The sequence below is a fragment of the Mustelus asterias genome, chromosome 3 (genome assembly GCF_964213995.1).
Source record: "Mustelus asterias chromosome 3, sMusAst1.hap1.1, whole genome shotgun sequence".
Taxonomy (NCBI): Eukaryota; Metazoa; Chordata; class Chondrichthyes; order Carcharhiniformes; family Triakidae; genus Mustelus; species Mustelus asterias.
This window is the reverse complement of record NC_135803.1, coordinates 135,465,776-135,491,260: the sequence shown is the minus strand read 5'-3', so window position 1 is coordinate 135,491,260 and position 25,485 is coordinate 135,465,776. Positions and strand designations below refer to the sequence as shown.

At 41.2% G+C, this 25,485-nt stretch overlaps 2 protein-coding genes across 2 annotated transcripts in view; one reads left to right on the top strand and one right to left on the bottom strand.

The window, feature by feature from the left end:
* The first annotated feature begins 5,519 nt into the window (after positions 1-5,519).
* Positions 5,520-23,936, top strand: isy1 (ISY1 spliceosome associated protein). Its single transcript, XM_078209722.1, has 11 exons — positions 5,520-5,640; positions 7,982-8,004; positions 10,016-10,067; positions 10,463-10,528; positions 14,831-14,873; positions 14,959-15,071; positions 16,738-16,855; positions 18,236-18,358; positions 22,221-22,336; positions 23,103-23,189; positions 23,560-23,936. Exons 1-11 carry the CDS (start codon positions 5,638-5,640, stop codon positions 23,665-23,667), a joined length of 852 nt encoding a protein of 283 aa, XP_078065848.1. The 5' UTR covers positions 5,520-5,637; the 3' UTR covers positions 23,668-23,936.
* Positions 22,343-25,485, bottom strand: part of rab43 (RAB43, member RAS oncogene family) — an 88,182-nt gene continuing 85,039 nt past the window's right edge. Inside the window, exon 4 of the mRNA XM_078209726.1 lies at positions 22,343-22,920. The gene's annotated coding sequence lies outside the window, so the exon portion shown is untranslated. The remainder of the gene's footprint in view (positions 22,921-25,485) is intronic.

Below are 25,485 nucleotides of genomic sequence, written 5' to 3'. Positions count from 1 at the left end.
AATGGTAATAGTCTCATTTGATTTCAGTTGAATAACTCAATGGGCTCATATATGAAGAATGGTTAACTCAGCAAAGAAACAACTGTGGAACTGTACCTAACAACGGCCAGTGCCTTCAGGATATTGCGGATGGCAAGGCAGAAGAGAAAATTGAAACAGCAATAAGATCAAGTGCACAGTCATTCAACCATTTTACATATTAAAAAGATCAATAAAAGCAACAAAAACAAACAAATATACAACTCAGGGTAAAAAAAATCACAACATTGAATTTGATTTGATTTATTATTGTCACATGTATTAGTATACAGTGAAAAGTATTGTTTCTTGCACGCTATACAGACAAGGCATACCATTCATAGAGAAGGAAAGGAGAGGGTGCAGAATGTAGTGTTACAGTCATAGCTAGGGTGTAGAGAAAGATCAGCTCAGTGCGAGGTAGGTCCATTCAAAAGTCTGATGGCAGCAGGGAAGAAGCTGTTCTTGATTCAGTTGCTATGTGACCTCAGACTTTAGTATCTTTTTCCCGACGGAGGAAGGTGGAAGAGCATGTCCGGGATGCATGGGGTCCTTAATTATGCTGGCTGCTTTTCCGAGGCAGCGGGAAGTGCAGACAGAATCAATGGATGGGAGGGTGGTTTGCGTGATGGACTGCGCTTCATTCACGACCCTTTGTAGTTTCTTGCAGTTTTGGGCAGAGCAGAAGCAGTACAGAATTTAATTGCTGTAATTGTTGCCCAAGTCATAGTGAAAGAAGAGATACTTGATACACTTGATGGCTAGAAATCGATAAAGAAGGTATTAGATAGGCTGGTTGTACATAAAGTTGATAAGTCACCAGGACCGGATGAGCTGTATCCAAGAAACCTGAGGGAAGCAAGAACGGAATCTGGGGAGGCACTGGCCATAATTTTTTAATCCTCCTTAGATAGTGGGGTGGTTCAGAGTACGGGAGAAATCCAAATGTTACACCTTTGTTCAAAAAAAAGGGTGCAAGGAAAAACCCAACAACTACAAGCCAGTTGGCGAAACCTCAGTAGTGGAGACACATTTAGAACAGATAGTTTTACACAAATTACCAATCACTGAGGGACATGCGGATTAATTAAGAAAAGTCAGCACAGATTTGTTAAGGATGGGTTGTGTTTAACACATGGACTCAGCTTCAACTGGAGCAATGTGTCCAGTTCTGGACATCATGCTTAGGAAGGATGTGAAGGCAATTGAGGGAGTGCAGAAGGGAGTCACAAGAATAGAGTTTAATAGTGAGGAACTTCAGTTACGTGGATAGACTGGGGAAGCTGTAGCTTGAAGATTAAAGAGAGATTTGATAGGGGTTTTTTAAATCATAAGGGGTCAGGTCAAAGTAGATAGGGAGAGAATTTTATTTCCTTGGCGGATGGATCAAGAACTACAGGATACAGATTTAGGCTGATTCGCAAAAAAGAGGTAATTCTTTTTACACAGCAAGTGATTAGGATCTGGAATGCACTGTGTAGTGGATCCAGGCAGAGTTAATCAAGGCCTTCAAAAGAGAATTAGATAATTATATGAAACGAAAAATATTCTGAGCTACTTAGACAAGGTGGGGGAGCAGGATTAAGTGAGTTGCCTTTGCAGACAGCCAATAGCGACATGATGGACCACATGGCCTCCTTCTGTGCTGTAACCATTCTATGAATGAGGGAATGAGATGGGAATAGAGGGATATGGTCCCCGGAAGCGTAGGGGGTTTTAGTTAAGTCGGGCAGCATGGTTGGTGCAGGCTTGGAGGGCCGAAGGGCCTGTTCCTGTGCTGTAATTTTCTTTATTCTTTGTTTTTTGTAACCAAATATTATTAGTGTGAAGAAACCATACATCTTCAGTTCCTGAAACAGTCAATTTACTAAACTACACTCCAAAAACATTGTCACTTAACATTTCAAATCTTTCAATATAATCTAAATTTCTATCATTCTCTATTTTCCACATTTAAAATTAATGGCATAGGAAGATAAAAGTATTCTTGTTTTGACAGTTAAAAGTATTTTGGCAGATAAAAGTTTTGTTTTCATTCTTCAAATATATAGAATACCAAAAGGAGAACTTGTATCCAAAAAGTGCTCATCGCATTAATAATTCAACTTCAAATAAAATCAGGAACACTAATCATTGCAATGTATTTAATTATTTACAGCATAAACAAATATTCTAAGTTACTGTATATGGAAATAATTTCACTTTCAAATAAGGTCCATACAACTAACTCTTTTTTCCACATCTTAAGTGAAAGGTTAGTGTGAAATTTAATTTGCGAGACAGGAGGCACCAGGAGACATACCTTTTTCCTTGGGTTTGTCATGGTTAGGTCAGATTTTCATCGATCCAAAAACACAATTTGCTTAGGCACAATTAGAATTCTTGTGACTTCCCATTAACACAGTCTCTGACAAGAGAGCCCAAGAAGGATGAACCAACTTGCAACTATATCCAAGTGAAATGTCTGAAGTTGAACACGTGCACTGCCACTCGAAGACTGACAAGTGACAGCTGCGCAGACTTCATTTTTATTTTAGCATTCCCATTGGCAGCCTGTTTCATCTTCAGATGTCAGGCTTAATGAAAAGGAAATGCATTTGGACACTGCCCGTGTTATTTCCACTGCTTTATGAATTTCAAAATACTTGTTATGTGCCTAGCAAAACTACTGCCTGCTCTGGGCGGCACAATGGTTAGCACAACTGTCTCACAGCACCAGGGACCCGGGTTCAATTCCGGCCTCAGGTCTGTATGGAGTTGGCACATTCTCCGCGTGTCTACATGGGTTTCTTCAAGGTGTTCCAATTTCCTCCCACAATCCAAAGATGTGCGGGTTAGGTGGATTGGCCATGCTAAATTGTCCCTTAGTGTCAGGGGGACTAGCAGGGGAAATAGAGGGGTTACCAGGATAGGGCTTGGGTTAGACAGGATAGATTCAGAAAAATTGTTCCCAATAGGGGGCAGGGATTCTGGAACTAGGGTCATAGTTTGAGGAAAGGGAGTAAACCTTTTAGATTGTTGTCAGTTCAGGCTCGAATGGCCGAATGGCCTCCTTTTGCACTGTAGGGATTCTATGATTCTCTCCCCTTCCAACAAAAATGTCATCAGGTTTTCCATCAGTCTTCACTGCTGCGTCCAATCATAAGACTTCACCTTTTGTCAAGAGAAGTCTGGGTTATAGAATCATAGAACGATATAACATAGGAGATTATTCAGCCCATCATGCCAGTGCTGGCTCTTTGAAAGAACTATCTAATTAATTTCACTCCCCAACTCCTTCTGCATAGCCCTTCAAGTATTTATCCAACTCAAGTTTGAAAATTATTATTTAATCTGCTTCCTTTCAGGCAGTGCTTTCCAGATCATGACTTATTATCAATTATACAATCATAGAATCCCTACAGTGCAGAAAGAGGCCATTTGGCCCATCAATCCTGCACTGACAACAATCCCACCCAAGCCCTATCCCTGTAACCCCACACATTTACTCTGCTAATCCCCCTGACAGTAAGGGGCATTTAGAAAGTCACCCGAGTCCAGAATTGAACCTGGGTTCCTGGTGCTATGAGGCAGCAGTGCCAGCCACTGTGCCCACCCCCCATGTCCTCTGGTTACCGATCTATCTGTGGAAGCAGTTTCTCCTTATTTACTCTAACCAGACCATGCAATACAATGAATTGCTCTGTTTATATCTGAAGTGCCTTTGGTAGGAAATGCTGCCTCCTGGAACCACCCATCCTCCAATAGTCACATCAAAAAGGATCAATGTGCTGTACACTGTCATGTGAGGAGAGACTAAGTCGGTTAGGATTGTATTCACTGGAGTTTAGAAGAGTGAGAAACTTATATATTATATATATCTCATAGAAACTTATATAATTCTAACAGGGTTAAGACAGGGTAGATTCAGAAAGAATGTTCTCAATGATGGGGGAATCCAGAACGAGGGGTCATAGTTTGAGGATAAGGTGTAAACATTTTAGAACTGAGGATAAATTTCATCATCCAGAGAGTGGTGAATGTGTGGAATTCACTACCACAGAAAGTAGTTGAGGCCAAAACGTTGTCTGATTTCAGGAAGAAATTAGATATAGCTCTTGGGACTAAAGGGACTAAAGGGATCAATGATCAGCCATGATCATAATGAATGGCGCAGCAGGCTCAAAGCACCGAATGGCCTACTCCTGCTTCTAGTTTCAGACACTCTGGTTTCAATGTGCTGAAAAAGGATGCCCCAACTGAGACCTTTCTAATTTGAAAGGACAAACACACGGTGTACAGCTCAATCCCTTCAATAATATTTTGTTTTGATGTTTTAGGTTTCCTCTGAGATTCCATTTACTTTGATGCAGATCCCTTTGGGGGGGGGGGGGGAGCGCTACCTTTTAAATTATCCCTAACTTCATTGATTTAGTCTATTTGGTTGCCCTAAAGCAGTTTCCAGCACACTGTGACCATCCCCATGCTGCTCCAGCTCTGATATTATGGGCTGGCGTTACCCATGCCAACACACTTACCGCCCCCCCTCAGCCGCCATTAAGACACGCGCCCTAACTATCCGCCCCACGTGACTCCGGTCTCCCCCCCCACCAATCATCACCGCACTTCGACAGCCCCGCCTCCCCTCTGTCCGCGCACCAATCATCATCGCTCGAACATAGCTCCGCCTCCCCTCAACGGACTAATCAATCACTAATCGTCACTGGGCGAGGACTCCCCCGCCCCACCTCTGCCCGCGCACCAATCATCACCGCGCCATTGCAAGCCCCGCCCCCCCTTATCAGGCACCAACCGTCACCGCGCAAGCTCAGCGCCGCCTCCCCACCGCCGGGTACGAAAAGTCACCGCGCAAGCTCAGCCCCGCCTCCTCCGGTACGAAACGTCACCGCGCAAGCTCAGCCCCGCCTCCCCCCTGGGTATGAAACGTCACCCCACGGCTGTGGGCAGTCCCGCCTCATCCCTCTCCCGCGGACCAATCATCAACCGTGCGACGGTAAGCCCCGCCTCCTCCCTTATCATGCATCAACCGTCACCGCGCAAACACAGATCCGCTGCCTCCCCCAGAAACGTCACCACGCGGACCGCCGTCCCGCCTCCTCCCCCCCTCTCCGCGGACAAATCATCACCGCGCCAGGGTAGCCCCGCCTCTCCCTCAACCGTCACCGCGCGAGGAACTACCCTGGCCCCACATCGGCGCGCGCACCAATCATCACCGCGCGAAGCCTGTCTCGCCCCACGCATCAATCATCATCGTGCGTAAAACAGCCCCACCCCCTGAGTTGCCAACCGTCACCGCGCGAGGGCAGCCCCGCCTCCCCTCTCTGATCATGCGCCAACTGTCACTGCGCGAGGGCAGCCCCGCCTAAACCCTTCTCAGGCACCAATGGTGCAGGACGACAGGTCCCACCTTGACCCCAATCTGCCCCTCCCACCCCGCGTACCAATCGACACCGTTTCTCGCATAATCTCTACCCATCTCTCCAATCAGCAGCTTCCGCATCGACATTCGAACCCTGACCGTCGACCCGAGAAGAGGACTTCCTGTCTCTAAGGCAGGGCTTCAGGCACTGTGTACTAGTGTGTGTGTGGGGGGAATCTTACCCGTCAGCAGCCTTTACCATGGTATGTATTAAATCAGTAATTTGGATGTTGCTGGGGAAGAGGCGGAACATGTTTCTCCCCTCAGGCTGTACTCTCTCTGACTGGGGGGGGGATGTGTTGGAATCTTCCACATGTGCCTCTGGGTGGAATTTGCCACTCTCTGTAATAGTTGCTGCTGTCCTCACAAATTGCTGCATTCACTAACTTTCACTCCCTAGATTGCCTGTGCAACATTTTATTGATGTGGAGATGGCCGGCGTTGGACTGGGGTAAACACAGTAAGAAGTTTAACAACATCAGGTTAAAGTCCAGCAGGTTTATTTGGTAGCAAAAGCCACAAGCTTTCGGAGCCTTAAGCTCCTTCTTCAGGTGAGTGGAAATTCTGTTCACAAACTCAATTGATTGTGTGTCTTTATATGCCCTGTTTGTGAACAGAATTCCCACTCACCTGAAGGAGCTTAATGCTCCGAAAGCTTGTGGCTTTTGCTACCAAATAAACCTGTTGGACTTTAACCTGGTGTTGATAAACTTCTTACTGTAGAACATTTTATTCACAGACCCATAGATTAAAGTGATCAGAACAGGCAGAGTTCGAATATCACCCACTACAATATGACATTGAAAAGTAAAATTTCTTTATTAGTGTCGCAAGTAGGTTTATGTTAACGCTGCATTGAAGTTACTGTGAAAATCCTCCTTGTAGCTACACTCCGGCACCTGTTGGGGCACACTGAGGGAGAATTTAGCATAGCCATTGCACCTAACCAGCACATCTTTCGGACTGTGGGAGGAAACCCACGGAGAATGTGCAAACTCCACACGGATAGTGACTCAAGCTGGGAATTGAACCCGGGTCCCTGGTGCTGTGGAGCAGCAGTGCTAACCACTGTGCCACCGTGCTGCCCATTGAAACTATTATTTTGATGTTTATTGTACTGAGCCAACTGTTTACATGAATTGGGGTTGATTTAGCACATAATATATTTGAAGCGATATTTCAATGTTGTAGAAAAGTGTTGCATGTCCAAGTGCACATTCCATAATTTATGGACTCTGATGAATTGCAGGGCTACAATTAGGTCCATCATGCTAACCTTACAATTGGAACTATCAGCTCCAGTCCCATTTTCCTGGCCTTTCCAACTGTGTTGTTTTCCCCAGTCAAAAGAGCCTTGGCCATTTTTCCTCCCATTTCCCCCTTGTAGCCTATGAAGCTATGAGTGATTGTATTGGTACAAACACCAAAAATGAGCTAATTTAGCTCAGGTAGGGATTGATCTGTGTCCTTCCTGGTCTTTATTGTTTAGGTGCTTGCTGGTTGAAATTGGGAGAGTTTGACAATGGCGAACATTTAAAAAGAAATACCTCTCAGATATCATGAAGAGACCAAGATGTCTTTCAATTTTTTTACATTTATGAAGATTGTCATATTTAACACTGTTCTTTGGTAAAAGTGAAACACTGAACACTGGATGCTCAATCAGATATAAAAACAGAAAATGCTTTAAAGACCCAGCAGATGTGACAGCATCTGTGGAGCGAGAAACGGGGTTAATGTTTCGAGTCCATATGACTTCTTCAGAACTGAAAGAAGGTAGAAATGTATGTGTTCATACTGTTGAAGAAAGTGGTGGAGCAAAATAGAAAACCAGGGATAAGTGGGACCTCAGGAGAAATTTGGCAAGTATGTCATGGACACAAGTCAAAGAGAGTGGTACAAGTAGTGTTAAAGACTTCAGGCAGGTGCTAATAGTGGCATAGAGGTCAGATAGCTGAATGTGTTAATAGCAGAGCAATGGCCAGCACTCTCTCTGAAAGTAAAATATAAGAAAAAGTTAGAGACTGCCCCTTTTTGGAGTAGGGGATTGAGGAAAAAATATCAAACTGGAAGAGAGATTTCATGGTCTGTAGTTGTTGAACACAGTAAGTCCAGAATGTTGTAAAGTGTCTAACCGGCAAATGAGGTGCTGTTCTTCCAGTTTGCATCGGGCTTCAATGGAATGTTGGAGCATTAAATTTAGTCTGCTGCATTCTCTGTTTGCATTGCAGTCTCCTCTACATTGGGGACTTTAATGCAGACTGGGTGACCACTTTGCAGAATACCTTTGTTCAATCTGCAAATGTGGCCCATTTATGTAGTTTGCCATTTCAATTCACCATCTTGCTCTCATGCCCACATTTCTGTCTTTGACGTGCTGCAATGTTTTGGTACATTGTCAGCCTGACATGTGCATTTGCTAACTGGTTGAAATGGATTTATCAAACCTCCTTGCCATATTAAGTAGAATTCTGTTTTTCTATAAATTTGTAATAAATCGAATAACTTGCTGCAAAATTCATGATGCTTATTTCCCTCATACAGGCTCGAAATGCAGAAAAGGCGATGTAAGTACATTATCTCACTAATATTTAATAACAAACATGAAATACGTCTTTCAACAACATAATACTGCTCTTATGAATTTTTAGATTTGCTGTAGTCATGTTTTCATCTGATTGCACTTGTGATATCCAATTTAAATTTGGTTGTTTTCAAAAATAAAATATTTGAAACATATGTAATTTAAAAGTTCAACAAGCACATTATTTGGCCAAACTTGCAATTTCTGGTGCAAGAGAAATTAATTTGAAATTTAATTGAATGCTTTACTCATTGCCAGTAATATTTTGTCTTTGTTAACACTCCGAATGACAGTGGTAAAATAGGATTGTCTTGGGGACGATTTGTAGTTGTCTTCATTTTCATATGATTACAAACAATATTTGTAGGTATATTTATGCATAGATATCATATCTTTCTAACAGCATGTTTCTGGGATAGCGTGGCAAGTAAGCAGTCAGTCAAACATATTAACTGTGGATTGCCCTTTAGTCAGTACTTCTGGATTATGCTTGATTAAGGTCATACTAAACTAACTTGTGTTTGAGTCTTTTAATCCAGTTACTAGTGTTTGAATCCATTGCACAAAAATGGCCTGTGACAATTTGTCAATTTTGCTGAAAAAATCCCCAAAGATATGAGGTGTAAAGTTTATAACTTTGCAATAGGAATGCTATTTTGAAATCTGGGTTAAAGAACATTGATGGATGAGTGCAGTTGGCATTTATCTATTCAAGCTAGGTGGAAAATATTTGAGTTTTATTTTAACCCCAGCTTTGAAGATTTATATTTTGTAAGTTTGACATTGGAGATTTTGAGCTACTTTTAGTTTCAAAATTCAATTTGCGATCCCTTGTATCTCTTTCTGACTTGCTGTGTCGTGTCGTTTTCAGTCCTCAGATGTTGGTGTTTCTCGTTTTAGGATGGCAATAAGCCACCTTCATTCTCCACAGTTTGCCTTTTATGGAGTGGGAAAGTGAGAGAGTTTAATGAAGAGTTCGGTGATCTCAGACTTGTGTAACTAATTTCATTTACTGCCGAGGACAAAAGCAAAATACTGCAGATGCTGGAATTCTGAAAATGAAAACACAAAATGCTAGAAATACTCAGCAGGTTTGGCAGTGGAAAGAGAAACAGAGGCTGGAATTGTTTCGGGCCAATGGGGCCCACCAGTCAGAGCCAGCAGGGAATCCCCATCAGTTCCGTGGAGAAGTCCTAGTGAAATCAATTGGCCATTGTTAGTCCTTTCCTGTGATTCAGGTCTCAGGCAGAGGAAGTCATGCTCAGAGTGCAGTGGCTGCTAGCGGCACTTCCCACACCCAAGACCCAGGATTGCAGAGGGACCCCAAGCCACAGGTGAGTGAGGAGTAGGGTCACAGAAGAGGGGGCCTGGGGATGTCAGAGGCAAGGGTTGGCTTTCAGTGGCTGCGCCTACCCATTGCCTAATCCTTTGATAGGGGACTGATAGCACCCTCTGAAACCACTAGGAAACCCAATGGGGTTTGCTGGATGGCTTCTGAAAGCGTAGGAGACCTTTACGATCTGCATTTAATCCTTGTCACTGCTAAATTGCAATGGGCTCAGGAATAATGTCAATTATCTTATTAATGATCTTAATTGACATCCCACTGCCAGTGTCTAACAATCCCACTTTAGTCCCATCCGCCCTCTGGTTTAATCTGGGAGCCTTGCCCACCTTCGGGAAACTGACTGATACCTCTCCCATGATGAAGTGGACTTGACTACCATGGTTCCCGTTGCATTGGGCTGCATTAAATTCAGCTCCAAGTTAATATTCTGGGCCATGTTAACTCTGTTTCTATCCAGCAATCTGAGTGTTTCCAGCATTTTCTTTTCTCATTTCATTCATTAGTTTATTGCCTGTCGTTCTTATCAGACAAAATATTTCTCATTAACTTTCCGAATTGGCTTTTGAGTTTTTTTGGAATGCAATGCAGCATCCTTGTGGATTTGTGAGAGGTGGATTAGTAATTCAATATAATTGTTTGGTTTTAGGACCGCCCTGGCAAGATTTCGCCAGGCCCAGCTAGAAGATGGAAAAGTTAAGGTTGGTAAATTGTGTAATTGTTTTCAAGCAAGGTGCAATAAAGAGGACCATTTTATCATAACAATAATTTAAATATAAATTCGGTTTGCAAGCTGCTCCATTATATAAATTGCTCCTTTTTATATTTACAAGGCCTAGAAACATGCACAATTATGCATCAGACTTCTCAGCACTTGACCTGTTAAATGATGCTGTGATGCAAGTTGCCCAGCTAGCATATCACTCTAACAAAGTAAACTCATAGTGCAACACACGTATTCCACTTACCGTAATTGTTTACAGCTGAATAATGAGATGCTGATTTCTTCATTATTTTAGTTGCTTCACAGTAAACATCGATGTTGACGTGGTTTTGGTGTTGACTTTGTGTTGATTCCTGTCTCTCTATTCAGTAGGAGAGGAGACCATTCCTTGCATCAGAGTGTAATGATTTGCATAAGGCAGAGAAATGGAGGAGACAGGTAAGCAAAGCCTTCTGTTTAAATGTAAGATTCTGCGATTCTTTTCAGTGCCTGTGTGTATTTAGCAAAATAATATTTATTGAAGTCTTTGCTGCATATCCAACATTGTCATCCAGTGCTCGGAAATTTTGTCTTGATCAGAGTTTCAGATTGGTGGGGAAGCTGCACAACTTCCTGTCCTGTCCCTAAAAATGTGCTTGTGTTAAACTAACACTGAGAAAAAAGCACAGCCGTAGTGTCTAGCAGAGATGGTTCATAGAAACTCTACAGTGCAAAAGGAGGCCATTCAGCCCATCAAGTCTGCACCGACCACAATCCCACCTATGCCCGATCCTCGTAATCCCACATATTTACCCAACTAATCCCTCTAACCTACGCATCCCAGGACACTAAAGGGCAATTTAGCATAGCCAATGAACCTAACCCGTATATCTTTGGACTGTGGGAGGAAACCCACACAGACACAGAGAGAACATGCAAACTCCACATGGGCAGTGACCCAAGCCAGGAATCAAACCCCGGTCCCTGGAGCTGTGAGGCAGCAGTGCTAACCACTGTACTGCCCACTGTTGTGGAAATAATTATTTGATATGAAAATGTGTGTACATCACATGAGGGGATAAATTATATATAATAGCTTACTTTTAACTTTGGGTACTATATTTGTGCTACTTATTTTAATTAAAATGTGAAATTTTCACTGCCAATTATCTACAAATATATATTTACTCTTGTTTTTCTAGCATATTTCCTACTTTAAGTGGATATAGAAAGGTGAATTCTAAAATGACACGCCATTGACTGCAGGCACAACAAAATTAGTCAGATCATTCAACACAAATGAGTAGTCTGCAAAAGTTGCTTTGGGACTGAAAATAATTGTATTGAGCATGATGGTCAATATAGACACTGTGCCACTTTAAATATAGAATGAGCTAATTGTATCAAGTAATGAAGCATTAGTTAATCATTGCTCAAGTGTTTTGCATTATTTCACATGTTTTTCCTAAAGCACAATTGTTCTTTGTCAAATTAGTGAACATTTTGTGAATTGACAAATAATTGTTGTGATCCCATTCACGATTTTTTCTGTGTCTTCATGCTTAGATCAACATTTGTGTAATCACAGAAGTATCAGAATTGTAGATCGTAGCAATTCCACAATGTAGCTGGTATAATGTGTCCTTCAATGAAATATCTTCAATTTTTAAAAAAATCGTGGATACCAAGTTCTAACTATAATGTAAGCTTTCATTCACACATGGAAAAACAAAAAAAATCAAATCTCTTTTAAAAATCCAAATATAGCCTTGCAGTGCAAATAGTGAATAATGAATTCTAAAGCAAAGCAGCATTTGTTTCACTAATATAAACATTATTTACTACAGAATGAATTTTCACAAATGTTTGTTCGGTTAAAGTTTCATATTTTGATTCGCATTTATTTAGGGCATTGTTATAAATTGCTGAATTTCAAATCAGCAGTGAATTGCATAGCTATTGTAGCATTTGAAGCAATTCTGACTATTGTGTAAGTAGTCAATCCTGCTTAGGAGTGAAAGTAATAGGGCAATTGTTATGGGGGATTTTAACTTGACTAATATTGACTGGAATTGTTATAGCTCTAGCTCGTTAGAGGGGTCAGTTTTTGTTCAAAGCGTGCAGGAAGGTTTTTTGACTCAGTATGTAGACAGGCCAACTAGAGGTGAGGCTATATTGGATCTGGTGCTGGGAAATGAGCCAGACCAGGTGCTAGACTTGGAAGTTGGTGTGCATTTTGGTGATAGTGACCACAATTCGGTTACGTTCACCTTAGTGATGGAAAGGGATAGGCATGAACCTCGGGCCAGTGGTTTTAGCTGGGGGAAGGGTAATTATGAGGCTATTAGGAGAGAATTAGGAAACATAGGTTGGACTAGGAGATTACAGGGACTGGGAACGTCCGACATGTGGAGTTTTTTCAAGGAGCAGCTACTGCGAGTCTGTGATAGGTATGTCCCTGTCAGGCAAGGAGGAATTGGTAGGGCTAGGGAACCGTGGTGCACCAAAAAAGTTTCTTTGTTGGTTAAAAAGAAAAAGGAGGCTTATGTTCGGATGAGACGTGAGCACTCGGGTAGTGCACTAGAAAGCTTTAGATTGGCTAAGAGGGAGTTGAAGAGCGAGCTTAGAAGGGCTAAAAGGGGACATGAGAAGACTTTGGCGGATAGGGTTAAAGAGAATCCTAAGGCGTTCTATAGGTATGTCAAGAACAGAAGGTTGGTTAGGGCAAGTTTAGGGCCAGTTATAGATGGCAGAGGGAAGTTATGTGTGGAACCGGAGGAGATTGGTGAAGCATTGAACCAATATTTCTCTTCGGTGTTCACGCAAGGGGACATGAATATAGCTGAGGAGGACACTGGGTTGCAAGGGAGTAGAATAGACAGTATTACAGTTGATAAGGAGGATGTGCAGGATATTCTGGAGGGTCTGAAAATAGATAAATCCCCTGGTCCGGATGGGATTTATCCAAGGATTCTCTGGGAGGCAAGAGAAGTGATTGCAGAGCCTCTGGCTCTGATCTTCAGGTCGTCGTTGGCCTCTGGTATAGTACCAGAAGATTGGAGGTTAGCGAATGTTGTCCCATTGTTTAAGAAGGGGAACAGAGACTTCCCCGGGAATTATAGACCGGTGAGTCTCACTTCTGTTGTCGGCAAGATGTTGGAAAAAATTATAAGGGATAGGATTTATAGTTATTTGGAGAGTAATGAATTGATAGGTGATAGTCAGCATGGTTTTGTGGCAGGTAGGTCGTGCCTTACTAACCTTATTGAGTTTTTTGAGAAAGTGACCAAGGAGGTGGATGGGGGCAAGGCAGTGGACGTGGTATATATGGATTTTAGTAAGGCGTTTGATAAGGTTCACCATGGTAGGCTTCTGCAGAAAATGCAGATGTATGGGATTGGGGGTGATCTAGGAAATTGGATCAGGAATTGGCTAGCGGATAGGAAACAGAGGGTGGTGGTTGATAGTAAATATTCATCATGGAGTGCGGTTACAAGTGGTGTACCTCAGGGATCTGTTTTGGGGCTACTGCTGTTTGTAATATTTATTAATGATCTGGATGAGGGTATAGTTGGGTGGATTAGCAAATTTGCTGATGACACCAAAGTCGGTGGTGTGGTAGACAGTGAGGAAGGGTGTCGTAGTTTGCAGGAAGACTTAGACAGGTTGCAAAGTTGGGCCGAGAGGTGGCGGATGGAGTTTAATGCGGAGAAGTGTGAGGTAATTCACTTTGGTAGGAATAACAGATGTGTTGAGTATAGGGCTAACGGGAGGACTATGAATAGTGTGGAGGAGCAGAGGGATCTAGGTGTATGTGTGCATAGATCCCTGAAAGTTGGGAATCAAGTAGATAAGGTTGTTAAGAAGGCATATGGTGTCTTGGCGTTTATTGGTAGGGGGATTGAATTTAGGAGTCGTAGCGTTATGTTGCAACTGTACACAACTCTGGTGCGGCCGCACTTGGAGTACTGTGTGCAGTTCTGGTCCCCAAATTACAGGAAGGATGTGGAGGCTTTGGAGAGGGTGCAGAGGAGGTTTACCAGGATGTTGCCTGGTATGGAGGGGAGATCCTATGAGGAGAGGCTGAGGGATTTGGGATTGTTTTCGCTGGAAAGGCGGCGGCTAAGAGGGGATCTTATTGAAACATATAAGATGATTAGAGGTTTAGATAGGGTGGATAGTGATAGCCTTTTTCCTCTGATGGAGAAATCCAGCACGAGGGGGCATGGCTTTAAATTGAGGGGGGGTAGTTATAGAACCGATGTCAGGGGTAGGTTCTTTACCCAGAGGGTGGTGAGGGATTGGAATGCCCTGCCAGCATCAGTAGTAAATGCGCCTAGTTTGGGGGCGTTTAAGAGATCCGTAGATAGGTTCATGGACGAAAAGAAATTGGTTTAGGTTGGAGGGTCACAGTTTTTTTTTTTAACTGGTCGGTGCAACATCGTGGGCCGAAGGGCCTGTTCTGCGCTGTAATGTTCTATGTTCTATGTTCTATGTTTTACTGATCGCTTGCATTGTTCTTCAGTCGGTGTAATTTCCAATATTACAAAGTGCAGTTTTCGGGCTCAGTTTAAGGGATTAAGCTTGAATAATTTAGACTGGCTAAACTTGAGAGGTATCTCTTCCATGTGATTGTGCTACAGTTGCCTCGTTACTGATTCTAGATGTGTTTTGTGCAGATATACTCATGAAAGCAAATCGTACTCATAATATCTGTAGTTAGTGTCTATATACTTAGCAAAGCTTCATGATGTTTTGTAGATCATAAGTGAAATTTCCAAGAAAGTGGCACAGATACAAAATGGTAAGTTCTGAAATTCTTCCAACTTTTAAATATTTATTTTTAGAGTATACAATTATATAATGCAAATGCAATTTTTCACTTAAAGCTGGTTTGGGAGAATTTCGGATACGTGACCTGAATGATGAAATCAATAAGTTGCTACGAGAGAAAGGCCATTGGGAAGTCAGAATAAAGGAATTAGGAGGTCCTGACTATGGAGTAAGTAACATAGAAAGCTTTGTTAAATGTATATTCCTGTCTTCTAGCAGTAGCTATTTGAAAATTCACACTTTCATATTTTGATTGAGGATTTGAATCCCGCAAGATCTAACAGAAATCCTTTCAGCTGCCAGTGTCTTAATGCTTAGATAATGCCGAGCTATTATTTACAACTATACCAATCTATGTATATGTGTCTTTGCTTGAGTCCTTTTTAGCTTCTATCTCCGAGGTAGAATCATAGAATCCCTACAGTGCAGAAGAAGCCATTTGGCCCATCGAGTCTGCACTGACTCTCTGAGAGAGTATCTTAACTAGATCCTTTCCCACACCCTGTTCCCATAATCCCACACGTTTCCCACAGCTAATATATCCAACCTACACATCCTGGGACACTAAGGGGCAATTTGGCACGGCCAATCCACCTACCCGCATACCTTTGGACTGTGGAGAAAGTGCAAACTCCACACAGACAATCATCCAAGGCTGGAATTGAACCCGGGTCCCTGGAGCTGTGAGGCAGCAGTGCCACCACTGCTAGGTAGGCAAAAACTTTCTTAAAAGCAATAAAAGTGATTAACTATTTTTTAAAAACTGGTTCCTGTTAGTAAAAGAAATATAACTTTTCTTTATATCTGGCAGAACTTCCTAAATGGGTTATTTGCACTGGTTGGGGACCCATTGTCATTCCAGTTAAACAACTTGGTTTTCCAGTTAATTATTGAAACAGAAAATTCAAAATTTTAAATCTGGGAAGAGGAGGATAGCAAATCTCTTTCACTCTTGAGCCCTGTTCCTGCTGCAAGTAATGTACCCACCCCTTGCTTCCTCTTGCGTTTTAACTGCCCTGTTCCATTGCTTATGTTCCCCATTCTTTAGTCATTCTGCACCTCACCCACCCCAAGTACTTTTACTTCCCATGTTTTTTCCTGCCATAGATCACTGCTATTGCTTCCCCATCCCATATCAAACAACAGTGCTTTTTTCCCCAATTCCCATTGCTGACCGTTGCAACCTCCAACACCGTGCCTTTCTGTGCAGCATCGTAAAAGCTCCTTTCTGCTGTTGACTGTCACTAGGATCCACATCCCAATACTTCCACACCTAAGTACCAGTGTCCTGCATCATAATATATTGTAAATTATAACCTATTCCTCAATTGGTAAAAATTGGATAAATGATATCGTAATTTATATTTTAGCTTTCTTATACTGAATTTAATTAATAGATTCCATCTGCATTTCGTACAGCGCATTCAGACTAGCACACGATCTGCAGCATAGAAAGTGAGTGGCTTATTCTCTGGTTTTTACCATTGTCATTCTAAAACTGCTCACTGTGAAGAATTCAAGAAAATGGCAGGTGATTCCCTGCCCTTCAGTGAAGCAGCTAAAATCAAGTATTCAACACTGCTGTGGATACATATGCCATTGACCTGCATCCTATCCAACTCTGACTGTGCACTGATTATCAAGAATGCTGTGAGGTTGTACCTGTTGACTCCCATGCAACATTTGAACCAATATAAAGTGATGGTTTGTTAATTGAAAAGTTTGAGCAAACCTGTGATATAGAAGTATTTTTCTCAGCTGCTTTCCTTTTCTTACTGTATATTTTTTTTCTTGCTACCATTTTTATAAGATGTGTTTTTTTTTTAAACATACAGAAAATTGGGCCAAAAATGTTGGATCATGAAGGAAAAGAAGTTCCAGGCAACAGAGGATACAAATATTTTGGAGCAGCTAAAGATTTGCCAGGAGTCAGAGAATTGTTTGAAAAAGAACGTATGTTTTTTTTAAAAATCATCATCTTTTTCTCATCAAGTTTTCACTGCCTCTAATTCTTAAAAAAACAAGAACTTATTGGATAATTTGTTGGGCACCAGTCCAGTGGTACCTTGCCCATTTTCCCATTTTTCATGTCTGAGCCTCGCTGGTGATTGTTAACATGCTATTTAATCATGGGGACTATATTGATGAGGCCAAATCTTACCCTGACCTAATATTTACATGTATTTCATGTGCAATCTGTTAAAGTTTATTCATTAGTGTCACAAGTAGGCTTGCATTAAGACTGCAATGAAGTTACTGTGAAAATCCCCTAGTCGCCACACTCCAGTGCCTGTTCGGGTACACTGAGGGAGAATTTAGCATAGCCAATGCACCTAACCAGCACGTCTTTCGGACTGTGGGAGGAAACCGGAGCACTTGGAGAAAACCCGTACAGACATGGGGAGAATGTGTGGACTTCACACACAGTGACCCACAGTGGGAATCCGGGTCCCTGTTACTGTGAGGCAGCAGTGCTTGCCACTGTGCTACCCACATTGTGTTACTAGATAGCAATCGGATCTGCTGGTCAATTTTACCTATCCCTAACCTTAAGTGAGGTAAGACTAGTTGTAACATTCCTACTATTGCAGGGCTGTGGCTATGATGCACTAATTCAAGTAATAAAACCTGGAACTTTTATGGTCTGCATGGCCAGGAACGAAAGGTGGAGCTTCTAAGTAAGCATGTTAAATTTTTTTTCCAGGAACATTGTTTAAGAAACATAGAAACCCTACAGTACAGAAAGAGGCCATTCGACCCATCGAGTCTGCACCGACCACAATCCCACCCAGGCCCTACCCCCATATCCCTACCTATTTTACCCGCTAATCTACGCATCCCAGGACACTAAGGGGCAATTTTAGCATGGCCAATGAACCTAACCCGCACATCTTTTGGATGTTTAGTAAGCCAAACATACTTATTCAGTAAGTAATGTGGAACACAAATTATCTTTAGCTCCCAATTTGCTGTTATCAGGTATTCTTGATCCACACATCTCGCACAATCAAGTGTGTAGGAGCCCTGCCATCAGAACTCCAGATGGGACCAGCCCAAAATATGTCTGATTTCAGGAACAAACTATGATGTTGCATGTTGGTGCTCAAATGCAGTGTCCCATTGTGCTGATGCACATTATCATATTAGATCTTGAGCAATATTACCTCGACCATGTCACTGCATTTTAATAGTATTAGTAAAAGAAGTTAACAATGAACAACGTAAAACTAAACTTAAGACCGCGTGTATAATTTTAGGTGGTGTAATATAGAATCTATACTTTGTCATTCTAAGAAATTACAACATGCCTTTTAATCATCTGTTTGCTTGCAGCACCTGCCCCACCACGGAAAACACGTGCTGAGCTCATGAAAGACATTGATGCAGACTATTATGGTTACAGAGATGAAGATGATGGGGTGCTTTTACCCCTGGAACAAGAGCTTGAGAAGCAAGGTAAAGAAATCTAAAGATCAATCCTTCTGGAAGCTGTAACATATTCACGGAATTAGGTGATTGTAGTGTGTCCCTTTAATATTCTTTTTTGAAATTAAATACAAATTATTGGTGTAATGAATAAGTATCTTAATTTGGAATACGTGTTTTCACAGATTATATCCAATTTCAATGTGTTTTATTATATGGTATTTCATTGTTTTTCAAAAGGAAAATGCACAGTAACACAACAAACTGGGCGGCACGGTGGCACAGTGGTTAGTACTGCTGCCTCAGCGCCAGGGACCCGGATTCAATTCTGATCTCGGGTGACTGTCTGTGTGGTGTTTGCACATTCAACCCGTGTGAGCGTGGGTTTCCTCTGGGTGCTCCGGTTTCCTCCCACAGTCCAAAGATGTGCTGGTTAGGTTGATTTAGCCATGCTAAATTGCTCCTTAGGGTCAGGGGGATTAGCAGGGTAAATACATGGGGTCACGGGGATAGGGCCTGGGTGGGATTGTTGTCGGTGCAGACTCGATGGGCTGAATGGTCTCCTTCTGCGCTGTAGGAATTCTAACTTCATATACTCTTCATGTTGCTGTTACTGTGAGTGACATCAGGATTGAAGCACAACTAGATGGTACATCTAAAGTATATTCATTAGATAAATTAAGTCTCTGTTTAGAAATATGAAGTGAATCTTCAAAGTGTATTTGTTCTTGCATGTCATCCTCTATTATACTTCATGCCTCAATATGGGATGGACGTTATTGCTTTTGTAGAAACCAGAGTGGCTGGTTGTAAGTTATACATTCTTCTGGCAAAGACACTTGGTACAAGAATATCAGCAAGCTAGTGTGAAGTTCCTAATTTACACTGACATGGTTACCAACTGGAGACTTCTTTAGTGAGCATGAATGACCAGGTATTGTATTTGCAACTTGCTCCACCTTGAAGATGCTGTAATACTCTCATGTGTTCCAACTATGATGAGCTCACAAGAGGAATTTTCACACCTCCAGGGTAACTTCTCCCACACTTGGTGCTGACTTGCAGGGCCGATCATTGAGTGATACTCTTGAGGAAGTCCTTGATAGTGATTCAAGGCAATTGTGCTTTAGCTGCAAAGCCTCAGACAATTGGTCAAAGAACAGTGATGCTCAAGTTGTATTGTGGAAGGTAACAAAACCTGACCATAGTAACCTTTGGGGCATCTGACCTCAATCTAAAGCTAGTAAGAATCTTGGTCATCTTGATTGCTGTTGTTGAATATAGTGCACAGAACACTTTCAAAATTGCACTGCTTTAGGGCCAGCCAGTAGAACCACAGACTTGATCTTGGTTATTCAGCAAGCTCGTGAAGTGCAGGGAGTAAAACTTGTGTCATTTATTGACCACCCAAACTTCTCCCATGTTGGTCAAATTTTAGAGATCTTTGAGGAAATTGGGTTGTTGTGAGAAGTTCACATAGGGAAAGGACCATTGAGATAAATTATAGCACCTGTACCACCACCTTGGCTGAAATTGAATCACGGGGATTAGAGACAAAACCTGCAACTTTAATGTTCTATGTGGCTCGCCACTTACTGTACTGTTGAACAGAATTTTATTTTTAGCATGTTTTTCAGTTTTGGTTAGTAAACTTAGAATTCTATATTATTTTAATCTTTATACCTTGTTCCATTCCTACTTCTAGATTTTTTTTTTACTCTGCCAAACTAATCAAATGTTTGCTTATTTTGATTGTATTAGAAAGGATCCAGAAAACAACTTTTTTATTAGTTGTTTTAAACGACGGTGCTGTACTCTTGTCAAGATACATTCAAGAATATAGTGTGCTAAACTATAGAGAATTTATTTGTTGTTTATTAATGGCTTTTCTTTTATATTTTACGTGCTCTGGTTTTAAAAATAGTTGTCTTCCGATGACTTTGACTTTGTAGATCATGTGGTAACCCTTCAGTCACAAATCAATGACTCAATCAGTTAAATTCCACATGCTTACAGTTTTGGCAGCATGCTTAGGGTTCCTGAATTAGCTCATTTATTCAGATCTGTAATTACTTCTTACAAACTTTAAAATAAATGCAGATTAAAAAAAGAGCAGCAGTTTCATTTAGGACAAAGTTATTGCATTGATTTGTTCATTGAAGACTGTTGTCAGTGCAGTACAGTAGTACTTTTTTTTGGTCATTAATTCGAATCAGTCTCCTTCCTAAGAGTCATTCTCACAAATGTTCTATTGTGCAGCATTAGAAAGAGTAGGGGCAAGTCTACACACAATTAGCTGCTGACTTCAACTGAGATGCTTTGGGAATTGGTTAGTGACCATGTGTGTGTGATTAAGGTGATGACGAGTGAATGAATTCTGCAGTATGCATTTGATTGTGGGAAATGCTTTTTTTTTAACAATGCTCCTTGTATTTAAGATGTCGGGGTAATGATCTCAGCTGACCACATCTATGTTCTGAGGCTACATTCCCATCGTTTCTCACAGATAGCAGAGTGTCATTCACAGCAAATCCCAAATTTGCTTCTGTAATGTTGATTCTTTTTTAAACTGGAAACATTGCTACTGACCTTCTGCATGGTGCCTATTCAGTCATAAGCCTTAGAGTCTCGCTTAATGAGCTCCTGCAGCAAGATGTGTGATTGCAATAGGACAACGGTTTAGATTTTAATGAAGCATGTAAGTGACTTCCTCTCGTCAGACATTGGATTAGTTTTGTCAAGAAATTTCTATTTTTGTGCACGTGATTGCACGTGTAATGTCATTAATTGTGATCATTTTTGCCATGGCAGATTCCCAAAGCTAAATGCGCATTTTAAAAATATCCTGCAAAGTACAAAGGTAGTAAACACACAGTACATGCAAGAAAAAAACTAAACATTTTACATGCTGGTACCATAGGAGTAGGCCATTTAGTCCCTTGAGCTTGCTCTGCCATTCAGTGAGACTGTGGTTGATTCTGCGACCTAACTCTCCATACACACCTTTGCCCCACGTTTCTTAATAGCTTTAGCTAACACAAATCTATCAATCTCATATTTTAAAAGAACAATTGATCTAGCATTAATTTAAGTTTGTGGAAGAGTTCCAAATTTTGCCGACTCTTTGTGGGTAGAAGTTCTTCCTAATCTCACTCCTGCAAGATCTGGATCCAATTTTCACACTCTGCCCCCTCGTCCTAGATGTCCTGATCAGTGGAAATAATCTCTCTCTCCCCCTCTCTCTCTCTCTCTCTTTCCTCTCTCCCCCCCCCCCCCCCCCTCTCTCTCTCTCACGCTGTCGCTATATCCTTTTGATTATCTCAATCCCCAGCCCTCTACATTCCAGGGAACACGACTCGTAGGTTGTAAACTCTCACCTCATCATTTACTCTTGATGTCTGGGTATAATTCTAGTGAATCTAAGCTACACTCCCTTTAAGTCAATATATGCTTCCTGTGGTGAGGTGCACAAAACTGCTCAGTGCTCCAGATGTTGACTAATCAGTGCTTTGAATACTGAAAGCATGACCCTTGTAGTGTCGTGTATGAATATATTTAAAACTGAGATCCACAGTCCTAGATCAGAAGTGAATCACAGTATTATGATAGCTTACTTCATAAGTATAACATGCCAGCATTGGATCCCACACCTCCCAGATGTTGAATCCTGAAACTTTTAATTTACAATCCATTATATCCGTCCTGACTTTTCAGCTTTCCAGGCATGTAATCAAAGTGAAAGATTGCTAATAGACATAGAGAAACCTGTGATCGAGGAATCTGCATCTCAAGATGAGCATGAATGTTTCTATTTTGAGCATGGGCAAATGAACTGGGAACATTTTTCAATTGAATTGAGTATTACAAATACTATTTTCTTTCCACTTTTTAGTCATACTGGAAGCTGTGCATAAATGGAAGGTGGATAAAGAGGCCAGACTGGAGAGTGGAGGTGACAAAGAGGAGGAGGAGGAAGAAGTAAACATTTATGCAGTGAAAGATGATGAGGTAAATGCAGTATCAAAAATTTTAATCAGACTAGTAATTGTCAATGTATGGGATCATTTCTGCCACAGGGTAAAAATAAAGGAACGTGACAGTGCCTTAGTTATAATGTTGCCCTTGCATAACTCCTGTTTCACCATAGAATCCATACTATACAACAAGAGGCCATTCGGCCCATCATGTCTGCACTGACTCTGAAAGAGCAGACTTGATAGGCTGGATGGCCTCGTTCTTCACTGTGGGATTCTATGGACTGGAAGGTAAGACTAACAATGCAGCCGAAAGGGACAGACACTCATTGGAAAATGATTTACAGCTGAACAATTCCCAGTGGCATATAAATATAATTTGTGTGTACAGATGCACTGTTGCAAAATAATATTCTAGCACGACACGTAGTGTCGTATTGATTTGCCTGTAAGACCTGTGCTTTCTTGCAGCATAATGTTGCTGGTATCAGCTGTACACGGTGGTCCACTTGGATGCTGTTCTGTGTATTTGTTAAATGCCATTTCTCCCATTAATTTGTGTTAGTTTTTGACTTGAGCCTCTGTGCTGTTTGTGCTGAAGAGAAAGGCTTCTAGCTGCTAGAGAAAAGAAACAAAATATTAATATTTCCTTCATTAACTAAACATTTGTGTTAAATTGAGACCACAGAACTTTTAGATTTTCGTTTTTAAAATTACTCTTGAAATAAATGCATATTGTCTACGGAATAAGGATATATCTTTCCCCTATATTAAATCCATTTATGTTTCACATGGCTCAGTCTGATGATGAAAGTGAGGAACAGGTGGACGGAGAGGAAAACCAGCAAAAATTTATAGCTCATGTTCCTGTACCGTCACAGAAAGAGGTAAGGGAACATTAAAAAGTTCTATTAACAATAATGCTTTGAGTGGAAAGAGTGCAAATTGTGCAAAAGACCCTTTTTTATATTTTTAAATTTATTTTAAGTTGCTCAGTGTGAGTATAGATATTGGTTTCGGGTGCAGTGCCCTAAAAATGAGCTTCAGATGTTGTCCAAATGACATTCTTAAGCAAGTATGAATCATGAGTAGTTCAAATGTGACTTCACTTCAAATATGACTTATTAAGGTCTTCTTAACAGTGATGGATTGTTCAGCTTTACAGCATGTAATTCTGTTTAGTACTTAACATAATTACCAATTTGGATTGCTCTTTTGGATGAAATAATTTGATATTTTTAATTTCCATCATTGCAGATCGAGGAGGCTCTTGTACGACGGAAGAAAATGGAACTCTTACAGAAATATGCGAGTGAAACCTTAATGGCTCAAAGCGAAGATGCCAAAAGACTTCTGGGACTCTAACAGCAAAATACTTCATGACTGATTCACAAGGACTGTTTTATAGCAAACCAGTAATATAAATTTCATAAAGACTGGAGACCTCCAATTCTTCTTACGATACATGATGTTTGCAAAGTGGCCAGAAATACCTGGTTTTGACATCTGATGTCTGGTCTCTACCAGAACTACCACGATGCTTTCTGTAAATAACAAACTTTTTTTTACTTAATGTGAATTGAACAATCTGTCATTTCTAATTTTAATAAAGTGATATTTTATAGATAATCATTGATTATGCCTCTGGACATTTTATATATGGTTAACAGAATAGCATCTAACGTAAGACATTGTACTGGATCATCTCTTAAAGGAGTGGTATAGTTTAATTTTTTTTTTGTTTGAAACGTCAGACCCTAGATCTGGAAAGTTTGTGAGAAAATCAGTTTTGAAATTCTGGAGGGATGGGGAAGTGAGTAGGAGACAAAGGGAGAATTCAAGCTATCATTCACTTACTTTAGAATTTATGCCCCTATCCCTAACATTCGAATAAGAATGGTGGCAAAATATGGCCAAAAGTAAAATTAGAAAACCAAAAGATTTTTAAAAAAGTTTACTGTCAAGATTCAGAAAGACTGGAGTACCTTTCATTTTAATAGCTCCCTCTTATCCCTCAGCAACCATTATTGAGGCCTATGGAGTCATGAACAACTTTGGCACTTGAGTAGTGCAGTATGTGGGTATTGTGGGAGCTGTTAGGGTATCTCGCACAAACCTGTAGAATTTGGGTCCTATGGTTGTGCACTATCTGAACACTCAGTGATATCCATTCCTATTGACAGTATCAGTAAGAATGACCACTGCGTAGTCCTTATGGAGACAAAGTTCCATCTTCACATTGCGGATACTCTCCATCGTGTTTTGTGACATTACCACAGTGCTAAATGAGATTGACTTCAAACAGATCTAGCAACTCAAAACTGGGCATGCATGAGGTGCTGTGGGCCATCAGCAGCATCAGAATTGTACTCAACCACAACTGTAACCTCATGGCCCAGCATATCTCCCACTCTACTATTACCACCAAGCCAGTGAATCAACCCTGGTTCAATGAAGAGTCATGATGTGGAGATGCTGTGAAGAATGAAGAGTGCCACAGGGCATGCCAGAAGCAGGATTAGATTCACCAAAAATGAGGCATCAACCTGGTGAAGCTATAAACACAGGAAAGTTGTGTGCCTAACAGCGTAAGCAGCAAATAATAGAGTTAAGTGACTCCACAACCAACGGATCAGAACTAAGCTCTGCAGTCCTACTACATCCAGCCGTGAAAGGGCAATGGACAATTAAACAACTCACTGGAGGAGGATCCTCAATGACAGGAGTGCAGCACATCTGTGCAAAAGATGAGAGAAATTTCTTCACCCAGAGAACGGTAAGCCTGTGGAATTCACTACTTCAGAAAGCAGTTGAGGCCAAAGCATTGTATGTTTTCAAGGAGTTGTGGCAAAGAGAATCAAAGGATATGGGGGAAGGCAGGATCAGGCTATTGAGTTGGGTGATAAGCCATGATCATAATGAATGATGGAGCAGGCTTGAAGGGCTGAATGACCTCCTATTCCTATTTTCCATGTAAAAAAGGAATTTTTAAAATTCCTAACATTCCATCTGCCTTCCAGATCTTGCTGTACCTGCACACTAACCTTTTGTGATTCATGTGCCAGGGCATGAATCACTGAGTTCTGCAATATCTCTCCATTTAAATAGTATACTTTTCTATTCTTCCTGCCAAAGTGGATAAGTTCATATTTTCTCACATTATACTAAGCTACAAGTTTCCCT

Coding starts and splice junctions, on each gene's coding strand:
- isy1 (XM_078209722.1), top strand. Junction 18,359..22,220: donor ACAAGAGCTTGAGAAGCAAG/GTAAAGAAATCT, acceptor TCCACTTTTTAG/TCATACTGGAAGCTGTGCAT. Junction 23,190..23,559: donor CTGTACCGTCACAGAAAGAG/GTAAGGGAACAT, acceptor CCATCATTGCAG/ATCGAGGAGGCTCTTGTACG.